This window comes from Mesoplodon mirus (genome assembly GCF_964341445.2).
Source record: "Mesoplodon mirus genome assembly, chromosome: 12".
In the NCBI taxonomy this organism is placed as follows: Eukaryota; Metazoa; Chordata; class Mammalia; order Artiodactyla; family Ziphiidae; genus Mesoplodon; species Mesoplodon mirus.
This window is the reverse complement of record NC_138988.1, coordinates 24443389-24464518: the sequence shown is the minus strand read 5'-3', so window position 1 is coordinate 24464518 and position 21130 is coordinate 24443389. Positions and strand designations below refer to the sequence as shown.

The window sequence follows — 21130 nt, the reverse complement described above, 5'->3', positions numbered from 1 at the left end:
TAATAAAATCTGTGGGATAGACCTAGATTCCTACACAGAAGGGAATTATAGCCTTGAATGCATTTATTAGAGAACAGGAGACACAGAAAATTAATGACTTATGCTTTCTATTCATGAAGCTATAAAGATAAAAATGAAATGAATTTTTTAAAACACGAAAGAAAAGTCAACCAATAGTTCTGAGACAATTGGATATGCACATACAAATGAATCAAGTTAGAAACCTACCTCATACCATACATAAAAAGTAACTCAAAATGGATCACTGGCCCAAAAGTAACACCTAAAACTATAGAACTCTTAGAAGAAAACACAGGAGTATAAATTTGGGTTAGACACCAAAGCACAAGCAACAGAAGGAAAAATAGGTATGTTATACTACATTAAAATCAAAAAGTTTTGTGCTGAAAACAGTATTACCAATAATGTGAAGTGACAATCCACAGAATGGGAGAGAATATTTGTAAATACTTGTAAATATTTGTAAATCACATACCTGATGAGGGACTTGCATCTAGACTATATAAAGAACCCCTACAACTCAGTAACAAAAAGACAAATAACCCAATTAAAAAATGGACAAAGTACTGGACAGACATTTCTCCAAAGACAATACACAGGTGGCCAATAAGCAAATGACAAGTGTAACATCATTAGTCATTAGGGAAATGCCAATCAAAACCAAAATGAGGGGCTTCCCTGGTGGCGCAGTGGTTGAGTCCGCCTGCCGATGCAGGGGACACGGGTTCGTGCCCCAGTCCGGGAAGATCCCACGTGCCGCGGAGCGGCTGGGCCCATGAGCCATGGCCGCTGAGCCTGCGTGTCCGGAGCCTATGCTCCGCAACGGGAGAGGCCACAACAGTGAGAGGCCCGCGTACCAAAAAAAAAAAAAAAAAAAAAAAAAAAAAATGAGATACCACTTCAAACTCATTAGGATGGCCATCATTAAAAAGTATTGGTGAGGACCCAGAAACTCTACTCCTAGATCTATAGCCAAGAGAAATGGAGACATACCTTTACACAAAAACTTGTACATGAATGTTGCTAGCAACATTATTCATAATAGACCAAAGTGGAAACAAACCAAATGTCCATCAACTAACAGATGAATTAATAAATGCGGTATATCCATATAATAGAATATTACTCAGCAATAAAAAAGAATGAAGTACTGAGACATGCTGCAACTTGGATGAACCTTGAAAACATTACGCTAAGTTAAAGAAACCAGACACAAAATGCTACATACTGCATGATTTCATTGATATGAAATGTCCAGAACAGGCAAATTTATGGACAGAGAATAGATTAGTAGTCTCCTGAAGCTATGGGATTTGGGAGGAAATCGGGCATAACTGTTAATGAGTCTAGGATTCTTTTGGAGGGAGATAAAAAAACATCTAAAATTAGATTGTGGTGACAGCTGCACAATCTCGTGAATATACTAAAAAACACTGAATTTTTGAGAGCGGTGTGAATTGTATAGTATGTGAATTACATTTCCATAAAGTTGTTTTTAAAATGTAGTAAAAGGGAATAATGAAATTAAGGAAGAATTATAGACAGGTAACTGTAGGCAATAAAGAAAAAATCAAGAGAAAAAGCTATTTTTAGGACAGGACTAATCAAATTGAAAAGCCTTTGGCAAATATGACCCTGGGTTCAGGAGGGTGGGGAGAAATCACAAAATACATCAACTTTAGAGCAAAAAAGGTGGCATTAAAAATATATGAGATTTATTTTCATGTATAAGAGAATACCTTGTACAGCTTTATACCAGTTAATTTCAAAGTCTAGTTAGAATAGATCATTTTTGAGGGCAATAAATTAATGGAACTAGCTCAAGAAGCAGTAGGAATCCTGAGTAGAGCAATGACTATAACCAAAATGAAATGAAGTTAAAGAATTATCTCCTCACCCCCTTTTCCTAGCATTTATAAAGAAAAAAATCATGTCCCAGGCCAGGATGCTTTACAGACAGATTTTACCAAGACTTTCAAAGAAGAGTGTGGTACCCTTTATGTTCATCCAAACACACACACTCTCTCTCTACTATATATAATCCATTTTCTGTGGATTCATATATATACTTATGATTAGAAAAATATCCCAGAGGAATAATTTTAAATGGCAATCTATGGTCACCTTTGGGGAAGACAAATGAAAAGAGTATGAGGGTGGGATGGTTAAAGAGGATATTAAAATTTATTGTGATGCTTTTGTTTTTAATGAAAAAATGGGTATATATTGCTTATATAAGAGAAAAATTAATTTGGAATGAAAAAAATTAAGGTGTTCACTGGAGACTTGTACTAAATTTTCTGTTCCATTGAGTGAACCATGGAGGGTAGATAAGAGGGAAGTATTATTGCCACCGAATGGCAATTTATTCTAATTATAGGCAAAATCCCTAAGGAACTAAAGCAGTAGCCTGGTAAATTTTTTTTTTTTTTTTTGCGGTACACGGGCCTCTCACTGTTGTGGCCTCTCCCGTTGCGGAGCACAGCCTCCGGACGCGCAGGCCCAGCGGCCATGGCTCACGGGCCCAGCCACTCCGTGGCACGTGGGAGCTTCCCGGACCGGGGTACGAACCCGTGTCCCCTGCATCGGCAGGCGGACTCTCAACCACTGCGCCACCAGGGAAGCCCCGCCTGGTAATTTTTATAACACCAAAATTTTCTTAGTTCTAAGATGTCATTAATTTTAAGATACATCTATGAATTAACAGCTTTCCAGGAAAAAAGAAAACTACCACATTAAACATCTATATCTATGTTCAACAACAGCCAAATGCAGAAAAAATTATTGATTTCTTACTGAGAATCAAGAAATAATGGTGCTAACAGACTAAGGGAGATACTGATAAAAATGAAAAACACTCTTCAAATGATAATAATTTAATCTGTGTTGTTTAGATTTGCAGCCAAGTTTTGTCTGGAAAATGATGTCTAGTTAGATATGGACATAAGTTTATAATGATTATAAGAAATAACAAATATTTTGGTTATTAAGGAAAATAGTGTTAGGAAGGAAAACAGAAGTGTCTCCTTATATCTGATGCTTTTTAAAGTGACCAAAGGGCCTGAATATAATAAGATCAACATGTAAGAGAAGAGTGATATTGGAGTTTCTATTGTTCATGTTTTTTCATGACTTATGGAAGATAATGTCTTTCATATGTCGAAGATAAATGACATATCACTTAGCTTTGGGTATTTATATACCCAAAGAGATGGGTATTTTCCTTATAATAACCTTTGATTTCCACCATTAAAAATATATATATCAGCTTGAGATAGTATTTTCCAGCTGGATTTTAACTTGAGTTGCCATGAAAGTGTGAGGAAGAAACCCCTTTATGAAGAAACAACTCCACTGACAATTCTCTGGCTTTTGTAAGTCAACAGGGGGACCAAACAGCAAATGGGAAATCAACAGAATTCTTATGGCTTTCTTCAACAAGAAATGGAAATAGGGCAGACATGGAACACTTACCTTCAAGTGCCACAAGTCTAGCATTACTTCTCTTCAAGGTGAGAAAGATGACCATCTTCTTGGATGGAACACAAATGAGCTTTTTCTACAGGTTTTCCAAGAAAATGCAGAAAAAGCAAGCTTCCAGCTATTACAACCGAAAGTGGCTCATGCAATGCAAATATGCAATTTAAGATAGCTAAAGGAGAAGAATGATCCTGCAATGCACAAAGATCAAAGTTCCAGGAACCTTAGACTTTGATTGCACAAGGGACGCTGTCAAAATTGACTCTTTACATTTGTATGACCATATCTCTCTACAAATGACCTGTTTTACAAGACCACACCCCTCCCTCCTTGAAGCTGTGCAACTTAACATTGAACCTACAGTATCATCTTTGTGTCTTTTGACTCCTGCTGCCTTCAGGACACAAATTAGGACTCCTAACACTATATTCACCACGTGCATGTTAGAACTTATCACTATACTCATATACCAGCCAAATGAGCTTCTGAATACATCTGTCACAATAAGTAAGTAAAGGGGGCATGAAACACAGATTTGATACTTGCCAGGGAGCGTGATGTGAAAGGCAAGTGTGCTTCTTGGGGGCGGGGCACCACTGCAGGGAGTGCTTATCTTCTTGCAGATATGCAAAGACTCAGGGAGAGAGCACAAGGGCTGGCAGTAAAAGAAAAACTAGCCTATGGGGGCCAACTAGTCCTTTCCAATTGGCCTCTCCTATCCTACCTTTAGGGTGTGCCGAAGGGCTTTCAGCAGATCAGAGTTCATGAGGAAGACAGAATGAGTTAAGCCTACAGTGTGCACCATTTGAATGTGCCTATCAGTGGGCCTTATGTTAGTAAATTATAAATTGTCCAACTTGGCCTTGATGGTGCGTGAGTCACACAGCAGACTTATCTCAACTGTAACTGCTCTAACACTAAACGTTATAGTGGAAGAATTACAGAGACCTAATTCTGCAAAAAAGCCCCCCCCCTTTTTTTTTTGCGGTACGCGGGCCTCTCACTGTTGTGGCCTCTCCCATTGTGGAACACAGGCTCCAGATGTGCAGGCTCAGCGGCCATGGCTCACGGGCCCAGCCGCTCCGCGGCATGTGGGATCTTCCCAGACCGGGACACGAACCCGTGTCCCCTGCATCGGCAGGCGGACTCCCAACCACTGCGCCACCAGGGAAGCCCAAGAAAGCCCATTTTTATCCACAACCCAGAGATAAGGTCTAGCAAGTGCTCCTGGTTACATGGAAAGACCCTCTCCTCCTCTGCATCACTCCACTCTGCTCACTAAACAGTTGTCATGGAAATAGAGTGTGCACATCGACTCATCAGATACGTGGATATATTTCTGCAGTTTGAGCACCTGTTACCTGCCAGGGCCTCTCTTGGTGCTTCTTATGTATTATGTCACTTAATTCTCACCACAATTCTACTGAGATGATACTATTGTCCCCATTTTATAAATTAGGAAACCTCCGGGAAGTAATTTATCCGAGATCACAGAGCCAGAGAATGGAGGGGCTGTTTGTCAAACCTAGTTCTGTCCACATCCAAAGCCTGTGTTTACTCAGCAGTCACTACCCTGTGCCTCTCAGCAGTCTGAAAGTCTGAAGGAGGCTGCTTTTCCAGGAAGTTCCCTTGAAACCAGGTTCTGGTCACTGCTGATATGGGTGTTCAAGGCGTTTCAATAACTGCCTGTGTCACTAGGATATGTTTCCTATTCTGATTTCTATATATTTTAGGAATATATAATCCATCACAGTAATATGCTTTGGGATGCCCATATCAACTCCAACATACACGAATCTGGGGTACAAATGGGCATCCTGTGCTGATTGCTCCCACAGTAGAGGACTCTTTCCCCCTTTCTGGCCTTCTCACCTCATGCTGCAGCTCACACTACTCCCTGAAACTGCCATTGCCTCCACCCCTGAAACAGCTATACACTTGGGCTGGCAACAAGCCTCCTAACAGAAGTGGTCCATTCAGCATCTTCAACACCATCACCACCATCCAATCACGGCTAGCACTATCGCCACGACCATGACCCATCCCAGAATCCTCCAGATGTGAAGTGGTTACAGGAGACCAAGATTGTGCCAGGCCTCCTGACAACCTTTTAAGGAAGGTATTGTTACTCCTATTTTGAAAATGAGGAAACGAAGTCTCAAGAAGCTGGCTGACAAAGAAGAAAGAGGAAATAAAAGACATGCTTCCCACCACTACCCAGGGCAGGCAGATTTCTTTAATTGGGTCCTACATCTGCATTTTATCTTATTCTCTTCTTTTCAGAAACTCTCTTCTGGTTCTCATTTGTCCCAGTTGCAAGCACAAAATTCTTAGGAGAATAGATACAACTTCTAGTGATCCTCTGTAAGAGATCAGTCACTTTGGCCTACTATGTATTATGCATATGACCACTGTCTTTCCTTTTGTACTACTAATATAAAAAAGGAAAGAGGACACTGGGAAAGAGAAAGAAATATATTAAAATATCTTAATGGGCTGCTCATCTGATATTAGAATAGATTTTTTTCTCAATTTAGATACTAGTCACCCACGCCTTCTCTGTGCTTGGAACCACAGCTAGTCATTAACATCCACTTCTTCAAGTTATCCTCACCACAACCTATAAAACAGGTATTATTGGACCCATCCTATAGATGCAGCTCAAAAAGGTGAGGCAACCTGTCCCAAGCACCACTAATAAGAGGCAGAGTCAGGATTAAAACCCAGCTGTTTCTACAAATCAGCGAGAAAAAGACAAACTACCCAATGAAAAAGAAAAATGGGAAAAGATTTCAACAGGTATTTCACAAAAAAAGTCTCCAAATAGACAATAAACATTTGAAAAGGTGCTCAATATTCTACATCAGAAAAAGTGCAAATTCAAATCATAATGAGATACCACTGCATATCCACCAGGATGACAAAACATCGGAAAGGCTGGCAATAGCAAATGTTGGTGAGGACAAGGAACAACTGGAACTCTCACGCATGTAGGTACTAGTGCAAATTGGTACAATCACTTTGGAATCTGTTTGGCAACATCTGTTGTAGCTGAGCTGCTTATGCCTACATATGACTACACAGGGAACCAACAATCCTAGGTAGGAAATGAGTGCATACATCGACGTATACAAGAAAGCTCCCAGGGCTTCCTTGGTGGCACAGTGGTTAAGAATCCGCCTGCCAATGCAGGGGACACGGGTTCGAGCCCTGGTCCAGGAGGATCCCACATGCCGCGGAGCAACTGGACCCATGCACCACAACTACTGAGCCTGCGCTCTGGAGCCCGTGAGCCACAACTGCTGAGGCCCGCGCGCCTAGAGCCGGTGCTCCACAACAAGAGAAGCCACCGCAGTGAGAAGCCCGTGCATCGCAGCGAGGAGTGGCCCCCACTCGCTGCAACTAGAGAAATCCAGCGTGCAGCAACAAAGATCCAACGCGGTCATAAATAAATAAATTAATTAATTAATTATATAAAAAAAAGAAAGTTCCCAGTAGTAGCTAAAAACTGGAGATAGTTTAAATCAACAGGAGAATGGATAAAGATGGTGGCATATTCATACAATGTAAGACTAGACAGCACAACAACAACAAAAAATCAAACTACTGCTACATGCAAGCAATGTGGATGAAAAAGAAGTTAGAACAAAATAATACATACTGTATTTATATAAAATTCAAGAACAGGCAAAATAATCTAGGGGGGGTAAGTCAGAGTCATGATTACCTCTGGGAGAGAGAAGTGCTCAATGGGAGGAGACACGAGGGAGCCTGCTGGAATGCTCAGTGTTCTGTATACTGATCTCGGTAATGGGTACATAGATGTGTGTGTGTGTGTGTGTGTGTGACATGTGGGTGTGCACATGGATGTAAAAATTCATCAAGCTAGGCACTTAAGACTTATGTAACTTATTACATGTGTTTTATTTATTTTCTACCTTAACTTTTTTTTTAAAGGTCTCTGTTAGAACCCAAATACACCTAGCTCCTTTAATGGTCATTGAGTGTTGTGCTCTACTGCCAGAGTCTGGAACAAGGGGAAGAAATGGACCAGTTTGTGGTGTAAGGAAAGGAAAAAAAGAGAGAGGGGGTAAGAAGTTGAAGGAGGGAAGGACAGTGGGAGGGAGGAAAGAACAGAGGAAAGGAGAAAGGCTGATGTGCATGCCAGGCCAGGCCCCTAACACATACAACATGAATTCAGAAAAAAACAGCAAGAATTATATCAACAAGTTATCTTTTTCAACAACTCCATGTTCCCTAAAGATACCATATTTTTTAGTTGTATCTGACAGTTTGCTTCTCAGTTTGTAAATCATCCATATCTACAGTGAGAAGGTACAAAATTCCCCGAGAGGATCCCAGACGGTGGTGGATTTGCATGGGGTGTCTGATTCTAGCCTAATGAAGGATGCTGAATGCCCACCTTTTAGCAGGTAGCCTATGTGAGGACTAGATTAAGCAGCAAACCTGAAATTCAATAGAATCTATATTAGCCACAAATTTTCCACTGGGGCAAAAACATGTAGATTCTCAGACTTATTTATAGTCACACACCAAACCATCAGAACTCACGCCAAATTTCAGTTCATCTGATGGTTTTATAGGATGTCTCATTTTCAAGTCATATATCTAGAGAATATTTTAACTACAACTTAGGCAACATTTTTTTCAAAATTCCACTGAAATAGATGTGCTTCCCCCCCAAATCACTAATTAAATGATGTTGACACTGTGCAAAACCATTTAGAGATGGAAATAAGGAATGTGCATCTCTCAGACCAGTTGATGATGAAAACTAAGAATACAGAAGTTGTAACTTCTGACAATCCTGTAAGGTCTGTTTTTAATGACCTTACCTTATGAGACAGAAAAGGAGAAAAATGTCAAGTTCATTTACGTACAGCAACTACAGTTAGAAAGCCAAAGTAATAAATCTTTCAAGCTGGCTGACCTTGAAAATGACTTCACTTCTAGTATAACCAAATTCTGTCTCACTTTTCAAAGCAAAGCACTTAAGAGGATAGTATGGCCTCACTTCTAATAGGTAGGTCAGGGGAGGAGAGAAGTCCCAACTAGAAATGTGGCAACCTCCAAAGAAATGGTCCAAGGAATTAAATGTTTTCCTTCAGGAGTGTGAGAAATACAATGAGAAGGCTGAGCCCTGGTACAACTCAGGTTCTGGCAGGGCCCATCTTGCTGCTTAGATAGTCCTTGGATGACTGTTACTTACCCTACTTTGGCTTCTTCCATTAACAAGCAACTGAACCTGGATCTGAAAGAGCCAAACCTTGGCCCAAAGAGTCATCTTGTAGCATCCCATACCTACTGAGGTTGCCGAGGAGGGGAAGGGGCAAGATCTTTGACCCGGGTCTCATATTCATGAAGAGCCTTACATTTAGACTTTTGTTATGGTCAAATAAAGTTATGTCTACAGTTACAAAGATACCGTAAAAGGAATGATAAGTATTTGAACTTGGGGTCTAGACTATACTGCCTTTAGAGTACCTTGAGTTAATGTTTTATACATCTTGCAATTGATGAACAGCACAATTATACTGCATTGCTGTGTGTATGTAAAAAGTATTAATTAACTGCAAACATTAAAACTATGTCCTATCTTTTGCTGTTGTTTTTTTTTTGTTGTTGTTGTTGTTGTTTTTAAATATGTCAGAAGACTCAAAAACATGAGTGGTCTATTCTTGAGGGGTCACAAGGAGAGAGCACTGTGCAAAGGATTACATTATCTTCGGACTGGGCCTGGGATATTAAGATGCTTAATGAGTCTATTATACCCCTAATAAAGACTTCTTTTTAAACAGGAATTAAGCCTAGAGATGTTAAATAGAGTCATTTGCCCACGGTTACATGAGTAGATGTTTCCTGATTCTCCCTAGGAAAGAGGTTCCGCTGCTTTTCCTTTTGTCTCTCTTTTTTATTTCACTTCCTAGTCACATTGATTCACTGATCTCAAGCCTGAGCTTGGTGCCTGTCCTTGTATGTCATGTAGTCCTGGGCTTACCCTACTGTGGGATTTACCTTACTCTTATAGCTGCCTCTTGTTTGTTACAGTGGTTGCCCACTATACTATCAACTCCCCGAGAGCAGGAAAGGTAACCAGTTTACCCCTAAATATTGAGCCTCTATTACTGTGACCTGCTCATAGTAGTATTCAATATGTGTTTGTTAAAAGGACAGATAAATGGAATAAATGGAGAATGGCTGGGTGAGTAGATGGATCAACTGAATGAAGGAAGGGTAAACGAAAGAAATAACACTTAGTACCCCAAAAGATCCAATTCTAGTATGTCTCAAACCTTTAATTAGCTGAATTAAGAATGGAGAGATCTTGGGGCTTCCCTGGTGGCGCAGTGGTTGAGAGTCCGCCTGCCGATGCAGGGGACACAAGTTCGTGACCGGGTCCGGGAGGATCCCACATGGCGCGGAGCGGCTGGGCCCCTGAGCCATGGCCGCTGAGCCTGCGCATCCGGTGTCCACCACCAAGGGCGCCATTCACATACATTACGAACTGAATAGTTCCCCCTGGATTTGTATAATGTGGTGGCTCTGATGGGATCTAAGACTAAGATGAAATTATCTTCAAAAGCATAACAAAAGGTATCTCCTCCCCTCCCCAGAAAAGGAGTATGTTTAATTACTGATTCTTTTTCCTTTTTTTTTTTTAAATGTTCTCTAGAGCTATAAATAATAGGCAATATGAGCCACTGGCTAAGAGGGAAATTTCTAGAAGAAGACAACACAGCTCTACCACATATTCGCTGTGACATCTTGAGCAAGCTATTTAATCTTTTTGTTCCTCGGTTTCCCTGAATGTGGAAAGTAATAGCACATACCTACAGGACCATCCTGAGGATTAAATGAGTTATTACACTAATATAGAATAAAACCAAGCACATGGTAAGTGCTCAATGTATGTTAACAATTCTAATGATGATTATTATACTCATATTCCTCTAGAATCCCATTAGCAGATATTTAGGATCCATTTAAAATAATTGTTCCTGGGACTTCCCTGGCAGTAAGGTGGTTAAGACTCCACACTCCCAATGTAGGGGACGTGGGTTCGATCTAAAATCCTACATGCCAGGCGGCGTGGCCAGAAAAAAAAAAAAGTGTTCCTAATTTATTTTCTGAGATGTATTCAGTAGGTGTATATGTGTCTATACACACAGATGTACACATAGTCTGAGCAAAGAAAATGTGGTGGTTACTAGTGGTAGCTTTAGTATCCATGTTGAGTGCCTGAGCTCCAGTCCCATTCCACAATTTTAAGACAAGTCATTAATCTTACTAAGCCTCAGTTTCCTCATCTGTAAATGAAAATAATAACAGTTACAGTATTAAATGAGAAACCATAATTAAAACACTTAGCATGTACTTGGTATTCCATAGGTGTTAGATTTTTGTTTTAATATGTGCACGATGTCTTTCAGGCTAGTCCTGCTATAGTTTAACAGACAAGATATATCAAAGTACTAACAAAATCTCAATTCTAGGCTAAAAACACATTAATATTAATAAGGGGGAAAAACAAAAACATAACATTCACATAAAATCCCCCTTTCCCAAAACTATACTGGTTGCTTTTTAAAAAAAATTTTGGTATGGGTTTACTTTTAAAACACTTTATTTGGAAATAATTTCAAATTTACAGAAAGTTGCAAGAATAAGAATAGTACAAATTTTTAACCATTTTTAATGTTTTATAGCCATTTGAGAGTAAGTTGCATTCACCATGGCCCTTTATCTCTAAATACATTAGAGTGTATTTCCTCAAAATAAGAGATGTATAATTAGTTCATTTCAATGCAAGATGAAAAAATGTCATTGAGTGGTTAATAAGTCTACTTTATTCATATTACGGTTGAACTAACACAAGTGACATTTTCTTGTTGTTTAAATTTAAGGTAATCATTTTGGGTAACTCATTTCATATGGAGTTTAGGTAAGCCCATCAGAGCATAACTGGTGAAGTGTTCTTACTTGGATCTCAGCATAAATGCACATTATCCATTAGAGAAGCCAGAAATTTTATTTGTATGTAGTTTTATTAAACACATTTGATACAAGATTTCTTTAAAAATGTATTGCATTTCATTCTCTTGACTTAAATAATTCTTACTAAATCTAAAATTACTAAAATTTGGTAAAAACTTTTCTTAAAATAAATAATAGATGGTAAGGATACTACAAAACTTCTCTGTCCCTACATAAATTGCTGTGGAAATTGCTTTATAATTGCAACAAATCTTGACAAAAAATGTCAGCTAAAATTATAAAGCAATTTAATAAATTAACATGGCTGCCAAATAGATATATTAGTATCCTACACCCAAGCCAAGGACTAATCCATATGTTATTAATAGAAGACTCTTTTTCAAATTCAATGCATTAATTTAAAAAATGGTCTTTAAGCTCACTGAACCCAGAGGTATAAACCAAGAGCATGGACTCTCGGGGGAGGTGAGAACTGGGTTTGAATCTGGATTCCATCATTATTAAACTGCTCATCTTGAACAACCCACTTATAAGCTCCTCCCCCCTCAGTTGCCATGCTCCTAATACAGGGCTGATAACATTATGCCTCTCAGAGTCTGGCGAAGGTTAAAAGAGACAAAACTTGTAAATCACTGAGCACAGTACCTGGTACATATAGTAAGCACTCAGTTAACGAGAGATGTTATTAAGCAATAAGGCTGGTCTAACATATTTTCATAAGAAGATTATAAATTACATCAACTCTAATTAAACTTAAATCTAAACTCCTATGGCTTTGCCTCGTTCTACACCCGAGAACCTTAGAATAAAGAACACCAGCCAAACCGTGTTTATGTGAGTGTATTAGCAGACACATACAAATCAAGTCCACACAGTTTTTCTTTCCTTTTTTTTTTTTTCCAATATGACTCCATCCACTCAGCAAATATACAATGGCAATTAGGGTTAACAACATATAATAAGAAATACAAAGAAAAAAGAACATTGGGGGATCAGCTGATGCTAGGAATATGTGGAGAATGTGCTATTTCAAGCATGCCTATTATTGGCTAAATGAGCCAATTATTAATCTTCACTATGTTCTCACCTAGCATCTAGTGTTGGGTTGTTACTCAAGAAATGTTGGAAGATCATTTTTTTAACTTAGTTTTCCCCCCCAAAAGAATTATATAAATCATAAAAAGGAGAATCATGTACATAAGGCCCAAAGTCTAAAGAGAACTTGAAAGAAAAAAGGGAGAATGCTGGACTTGAGGAGTCATGTTAGAAAGGGGAGGGAAAGGGGGTACAGAAGAAAGAAGACTGGTCTACATAGAGGATGACGTTTGGGAATTCCCTGGCGGTCCAATGGTTAGGGCTTGGCGCTTTCACTGCAGAGGGCATGGGTTCAATCCCCGGTCAGGGAATTGAGATCCCGCAAGCTGTGCGGTGTGGCTGAAAACAAAACAAAAAACATACACATACAGGACCTTTAAATAGAGGACCTATGAAGTGCCATGATCACTGCTGGGGCCTTAGGTACCTCAGAAACATCAATACAGGTAATGAGACAACAGAGTCCCAGAAAACCCAAGTCAACAACGCTGGTAAGGGGTAGAGCCTGCCAGCCGCTCCAGTCTGCCACACCAGAAAGCCCAGCACATCTGATGATCCAGCCCCAAGGAGAAGAGAAAATGTTCAAATCAGGAATGTCCAAGTCCTTCTCAGGAACTCACTGATGGGATAACTGTCTCCTCCCTTGGTGAGAAGTAAGAATAGATTCCACACTAATGGTTTCAATGTTCCCTAAGGGGCACTACAGAAATGAGAAGTGGTGCGCTCCTGGCATTTATCAGATGGTTGTTATCAGAATAACAAAGGATCGTCCTGCTTCCCTCGTGATCTTTCCATGCCCCAGCAGACATTCAAGTGCATGAAAATTTGTTAATAGTTATCTGAGCCCAAACTCTAACTGCAGATCACATCTAAACAAAAAGGTTTTTTGTCTAATCCCATTATTTTTTTTTAAGAATTTAAATATATTTCATTATATTTAGCCTCATTTGGTGTTGGTTTTTTTTTTTTGGCTGCACTGGGTCTTTGTTTCTGTGCACAGGCTTTCTCTAGTTGTGGCGAGCGGGGGCTACTCTTCCTTGCGGTGCATGGGCTTCTCACTGCGGTGGCTTCTCTTGCTGCGGAGCATGGGCTCTGGCCACGTGGGCTTCAGTAGCTGTGGCACGTGGGCTCAGTAGTTATAGCACACGGGCTTAGCTGCTCCGTGGCATGTGGGATCTTCCAGACCAGGGATCGAACCTATGTCCCCTGCATTGCAGGCGGATTCTTAACCACTGTGCCACCACGGAAGTGCTCCCATTATTTTTTAATTTGGCACAAAACTCCTTGCCTAGACTATTGAGTTACTTTCTCAGCTTAAACTTGGTGGAACAGGAAACTAGGTCTGAGAAGTGAAACAGCAAGCAGAGGGGGAAAGCCCTTTGACATAGACAATCTTGTGTTTAAAATGTTTTCTATGTATACTATACTGTGTTAAGCACTAGAAAAAGTACAAAACCAAGTCAAAACCATAAGAATTCATCCGTACCTATGAATCTGCCTTGAATCTGCCTTGTTGCCAGAACATCCCATCTCACAGGGTCGTTCTAGCAGTGCCACATTTAAAGTTATCTGTTAAAATATATGTATCATGTAGGATAGAGAACCCTATACCATAATATGAACGATTCACTTCTTTATTCTAGTTCTTGGCATCTTAGAGAACAGCCAATGGGACACCAACGTACAAGTAAGATTTGATGGAGAAGGAAGGAAAGGTCAGGTGTAGGCAATAAGGGGGGGTAAGAGGAGTCTCCAGACCACAGACTGGCTGGGGGCACATGGGGAAAATACAGTACTGACGGGTAAAAGGGAAGGCGAGAGAAAGAGCTGAGAGCTGATGGAGAAGGGATGAGGACATACACTCTTATTATGGGCAACAAACATTTGCGATTGAATAGAAAACGGGGAGGGCTTAAGAGTCCAGTGAGTTTGAGTTTAGATCTTTAATAGTCTGTGTGGCCTCCATGAGGCCAGAGTGAGAGATGACCTATGTACAAGCATCATGGCAGGGTACCTGGTACACAGTAGGAGTCCAAAACCTGGAGAGCAGTTATTATTGTTACTAGTCAGAGTTCTGCAACAAGGCTAGGCTTGGTAAAGACTAAAGTGATCCTTTAATATTAGACAGCACTTAACTCTCCTAAGAGGACAAGGGCAATAGCCACAGTGAGAAAGTTTCCAGTGACTTTCATCTGATCAGTCCTGGGGATGCTTACAGAACTGTCTACTTCATGTATGACAACCTGAAGCCTTCCACTCAGGTCAAACACAACCTGAACACAGAGATGCACATTCTACGAAAGAAGCAATGTTCCAACACCCAGTTCTTTATCCTGGCCTCTTGCTGATATACTGGTTTAGTTCATATCATGAGCTCTAATTGTAGAATGAGTTGGTTCTAGGCAAGCAGTACTGGAAACAGCTATGGTTAAGAGAAACCTACACATTCAAATAATACCAAAGGTAATTTATGGTCCTGACATCACAGTCACATTCAAAAATAATAAACAATGCCAACTGTTGGTTAGCAAACGCTAACATGCCCATTAGAATATCGCACTTCTACAAATAAGGACCAGGATCACCCATGTTTACTGCATCAGATTTAAATGGTCTTGGAGATCAAACATGTTTAATCCCTTTGTAAACTCCTTTAAGTCAATGATCAGTGCCTCTTCCACAGATTATAATGATCTCGGTATTAGGGAGAGCCTTGATCAACAACGTGTTAATCTACAGAACAAAACTGACTTATCCTTTCCTCTTTCAGATGACCTCTGATTGAAAAGAAAGATGCATTCCATCGCTGTTGAGCCCAGAGAAGGGAGAAGGAACAGGAGGGGTTTGGTTCAGTATTCCGGAGCCCCAGGACTCCTGGATGAGCTGTATCTCATTTTGACAGCAGCAGTAGAGTAAATGAAAAGCCCTGTCAGGTAATGCATTTATCTTCATGGGCAAAGCAGCCGTTCCAAAGCAAGAATCTCAGATGTTGTCACATCAGCTAGGACAAGAAGTCATAAAGCAGGACCGCTATCACTGCAGGAGGTACAGCGATATCTAGACTGTAATTAGGAGGAGCTGTGAATGGGCACTCTAGTTCCAAGCTCACTGGGAGCCTTGATTTTTTTCCTCTAGGTTGGGAGTCCCAGCCAAATAATCAGTGTGGTCCTCATCAGCCATTTCGGAGCTCAAGCCTCTGAGCTGCCCTTTATTCTGAGAGCTTATGGTAAGAGCAGCTCTGCTGTTTCTCCCAAATGTTATGTAATCAAGAAAAAACAAGAAAAACAAAAAGTGTCTTTATCCATTTCTTCATCTGATCATTCATTCAACAGATATTTATCCCATGGTCTAGACACTAAGCTAGGGGTGGGTGGGCTAGTCACTGAGGTAGATCCAGTCTCTGACCTCAGAAAAATTAGATTCTAAGAGGACAGACAGACACGCAGCAGGCGTGTATGCGGTGGAAGGGGGTCAGAGGGGGCACTGTGGGAGCAGTGAGGAAGGCAATAGGCCAATCTATGGAGGCCTTCCTGGAGGAACTGGCCTCTAGGCTAAAGCTTACAAGAAGGCTATGAATTGGCTAGATGGAAAGATGGAGAGATAAGAGGTAATAATTTATACCCAGTTACAAGAAGATACCAGGTGTATTCGAGCAATGGACGAAGTTTGTATGACTAAAGAATTGAGGAGGAACAGGTTGGGAATATAATCAGAATTTGAGGGGGCAGGAGACAGGAATGGTATCCAGATGATTCTGAGAAATGAGAGAAGTGAGCAACACCAATGACGTTTACATGCATTTCAAATCCATTTATCTTAAGGTGGTTTTTCATGTGTATACCAAAAAAGATCTAATGAAAAATAAGATAAACTGAGAGATCCCAAGAGAATCCTGTAGTGATTTTTTAAAAGCTGAATAATCATTAGGCAGTTATTAAAATTCTACTGTACACACCAGTGAAATATGTGAAAATCACAGAGAAGATACTTATTTGTAAGATATGGTGCCTTAACTAGCCCCCACCCCCAAGACATAAAACCCCATGATTTTGAACAGCTAAAACTAAAAATTCAGCAATGAGAATGTTTTTTTCTTTTTTCTTTCACTCTCAGTAGCCCATGGTATACTGCTCTTATCACATTACTGTTGATTATACCCAGTAAGGAGTTAGAGAGAGAACTGATTAAACCCTAACCATGCTGTTTGCTGTGTGATCCTAAGCAAGCTATATACTTCTCTGAGCCTCTGTTTCCTCCAATGGACCCATCTCTAAGGGCTGCTGTCAGTACTTGGTGAGACAATGATGGAGGTGGTATTTCTGGTTCCATTTTACTGAAGAGTAAAGAAAGACTCAGAGAGGTTACATGACCCACACCAGGCCAGCCAGCTACAGAACAGCCCTCAGATTTCACACCAGGGCTGACTCATTCTGCATCTAGCTCTTTTTATTTTTTTTTTTGCCATAAATTTTTGGGGGTAGTGATTTTCAATGATAATATAATTAAGTTTTAACTACGATGACATTTTTCATACCATGGGAATAATAAATGTTTTTGAATCAAAGCAAAATAAAAGAGAAGTGGAGAATAATAATAACTATAGCAAAATTAGCATTGGATGAACACTCTGAGTGGTGAATTGTATGATATATGAATTATATCTCAATAAAGCCAATTTTAAAAAAGAGCACTGTATTGAGAAGTGAGTAATGTGGCATTTAGAACTGGTAAGGTTTTGAGGAAGTTACATCTGTTACTTCACTTTCTTACCTGTAAAAGAGGGATGGTATTACCTGCATTGCCTTTGCCAAAGAATTAGGATAAAATGGAATCCTGAATGGCAAAATCCATCATGGTGCCCAGAAGGCTCTACTACACTATGAGGACACTAAAACAAACTTGAGAACAAACAGGTTTTATTTGTTAATTTCTAATGACACGTGAGCCTCCTAAAATGTACAGGAAGTCTACCCCAGCTCGCAAGCACCTGTTCATGAGATCATCCCTTCTCAAAAGACTGAAGTCACTGTACTATTGGCAGCAGGAAGTTCTGGAAAATACAGATTACAGGAGCTCATTTCCCTGTGGCACAGTTACAGTATCACTGGGAGGATCCATGCTCCAATCAAGGGCTTCCTAGTCCATGAGCACAACAGCCTGGTACAGAGTTCTGCTCTATCAGTCACATGGGCCAAAGAATCAAAATAAACACAAATGTGGCCCCAGTTACCCAAGCCCATAACTGAATCCCAAGTCACCCCTGGTCTACTCATGTTCAAAGACACACATACTGTGCCAGACTCAGAAACAGACCTCTTCCTGAATTTCCTTCCTGTTTTACGCAGGAAATATAAAATGAAATGTTTCTTGTTTTCTCTTTAGTAGGAAGACCCTTTCCTCATTCTCAGTTCCTGATTTACTGGTTGCATAGAAATGAAACATCAATACCAACGGCATTATACAAGCAAAGACAAAACATGATTTTCCACTGTTTTAAAAGGCTGAGGTCATTTTTGCCCCAATTCCTACACAGTGGTAAGCTTAAATTCAAGCCATTTAGCTCACAGTCAGGTCCAATAAATCAGTGGCAAAAATAAATGGAAAAGCTTGCCAAAATGTAACCATAGTAACACCACAGATGCGTCAAGAAATGGTGTGCTCATTTGCTTCATTCCCCATTTCTTAAATTGGAATCTGAGTAGGGGAAAAATTACACAGAGAACAATCATGATTCTGCAATTACTGAATTCTGCAAAACTGCATCCAATCTGCTGTACTAGAACTTCAGAGGCAGCAATGGTCGAGCTACAAAAATAGTCCTGGATGGCTTACGAGTTCCAAAGCCCTGGATCTGCGATTTAACAGTTACTTGGTCGTCCTGTGTCTCTGCTTCCTCACCTGTAAAATGGGTATTAAAAACCCCAACCTCAAAGGAATATTCTAAGAGTAAAACTGGACAGTATATCAGAGATGAGGCAATGACGTAAGGCCCTGATCACCTTTAGCCTTGTTTTTATTGGCTTATCTTTGTGTCTTGGTTTCTTTCTTTATTTCTATAAAAAATAGATAGATAATCCCTGCCTCATTCATGAGATTGACATTAGGAATTATTATTACTAATCCAAGTGTAAGGAATTATTATTAGGGTATTATTAGAATTATAGTTTTCAATTCTAATGATGCAAAATTAAAAGAACTGAGGGCCAGAGATCCACATTAATACATTATCATGTTTTCTCTGTCAAATGCAGGTCTGCCACTCAGCAGAAAGAAGCAACCTTGGAGCACTGACCCAAGTTACCTGTAGTCAACCTCTTTTCCTCTTGAAGCCTCGGTTTTATTAATAAGTGAAGTGGAAGGCAGGGCTGTTCTAAAATCTGATCCCTAAAGTTTCCCATCTAGACTTCCAGTCTAAGTCTTTGCAGATCCATGGTATGCCTGAAATCAGTTCTGTTCATTATTTTGCAGTAGTACGAGGAAACAATAGCACTCTAGGACATCACTAGCAAAATATTATTTTTTTAAAGAAAATCATTCGTAGCAAACAAATCACAGCCATAAGCAGGGTACCTTGAACTTCAAATTATTCCTCCTTGTTTTTGCTAATTTAAAAAAATATTTCTAAAAACCTGTCAAACTTTGAAGGACTGGGTAATAGAGAGGAGAAAAGAAAACCCCCAAGCAATAAAATCAGAATCATTCTTTCTTCTTCTTTTGAATGAAAGCAAATAACTGTATGTCTTCTCAGAATTCCCACCTCAAAATGAGCTGTACAGCAATGTAGTTTGGTAGAGCATGGCAATACCTCATGACCACTGAGCTACCAATTCATCTACCCCATAGGCTGATTCCCTCCACCCTTCCTTCTTTCCTTTCTTCCTTCTGTGCCACAAAATCCCTGATTTCATAGTCCCTACATTTTATGTCTTGCTTTCTCAGATTTGGTCTGATCTAATGAGTCTGGGGCTTTGGGTTTTTTAATCTGTGGAAACCATTTCTTCAAAGAAAATCATATGTGAAATCATGATTTATGAATCTGATAAAGGTAGGGAGGAAGAGAGAGTCCACTGAGGCATTCCCTTTGCTGAGAGGCTATTAGAGCCCCATGGATCTCCTCAGAGGTCAGTATGAAGTCCTCTGGCCTGGTCCACCCCATTAATGACAATCATGGTTAACATTTATGAGGCTTACACCATGCCCATACTGTACACAAATGCAGAGCATTTGACTTTGACTTCCTAGCAGTTCTGTGAAGTTAGTAGGAGTGAGATGTCCTTTTCACTGCTGTGAAAACTGGACCTCACAAAGGATGAATGATTTGCCCAGCATTCTCAAGCCAGAACTTGAAAACCGAGTAATTTACCTGGCACAGTACTGTATGTCCCGTTATCAATCATGACTCCCTGGACTTACGGAGTCACTACGTGAGCAAACTGCCAAGTGTCCCAGAACCAGCTGTTGAGCTCTTATTTCTCCCCTCAACTTTTCACCCACCCACCCAGCAGCAAGACGCTCCAAACTGGCTACTTACAAGGCACAGCATGGCGGTAAAGGTTATCTCTTATGGTCTGCTGGAGCTCATGATCAGGCGACCCTTTCTGGAACCGCTGATTGAGAAAATGTCGCAGGTCCTTGTTCAGCTTTCCTCCTACAGGAAATACATAAAACAGAATGCATCAACCATCGGGCTTCCTAGAGACTGAGCAGCCTGAGAGCTGTGTGAGGGAAAGCCACGCAAAGCCATTCTAGTCCGCCACCCTCAGTCATCAAGAAGACTTACTTCAGGTTTTCCTCTGCAGGGGAAAAAGCAAGCAAGAATGTAATAAAGATAAAATAGCATTGAAACAGCATTAATCTGGAGGTCCCAGTTCACATAACACTAGGAGGCTCAAATAACAAAGAATTGAAATGAGGCTATTACATTTAAAATATGTGTCGTAGACACTTGCAGACACTATTAGATGGAATGGATGGCTGAAACCTTAAAGAGGACAATCTAGCAATAGCTGACAAATTACAAAATGTTCTTTGACCAGGGATCCAGTTGGAATAAATTTACCCTATGGGTATATTTGCAAAAGTCTGCCCAAATCTCCAGTATTGTTTATTGCATGTTTTGTTTTGTTTTGTTTTTTTTGTTTGCAGTACGCGGGCCTCTCACTGTTGTGGCCTCTCCTGTTGCGGAGCACAGGCTCTGGACCCGCAGGCTCAGCGGCCATGGCCCACGGGCCCAGCCGCTCCGCGGCACGTGGGATCTTCCCGGACCGGGGCACAAACCCGTGTCCCCTGCATCAGCAGGCGTACTCTCAACCACTGCGCCACCTGAGAAGCCCTATTGCAGCATTTTTATAACAGAAAATAAATAAAAATAAACACCAAAAACCTGGAAACAACCACCAGGGATCAACTAAGTAAAGCACAGTTCATCCACATAACTACTCTGCGAAAGCTAGATCTTCATGTGCTGGTACTGCAGGAAAATATGTGGAATTGTACCTACTATCTGACCACTTTTGTG

The 21130-nt window shown here is 40.3% G+C and overlaps 1 protein-coding gene across 1 annotated transcript in view; it reads right to left on the bottom strand.

Moving 5' to 3' along the window:
- Window positions 1-21130, bottom strand: part of MAGI1 (membrane associated guanylate kinase, WW and PDZ domain containing 1) — a 620740-nt gene that overhangs the window by 231545 nt on the left and 368065 nt on the right. The window contains exon 2 of the mRNA XM_082637692.1: window positions 20144-20260. Within this exon, the coding sequence (XP_082493818.1) occupies window positions 20144-20260 (117 nt within the window). The remainder of the gene's footprint in view (window positions 1-20143; window positions 20261-21130) is intronic.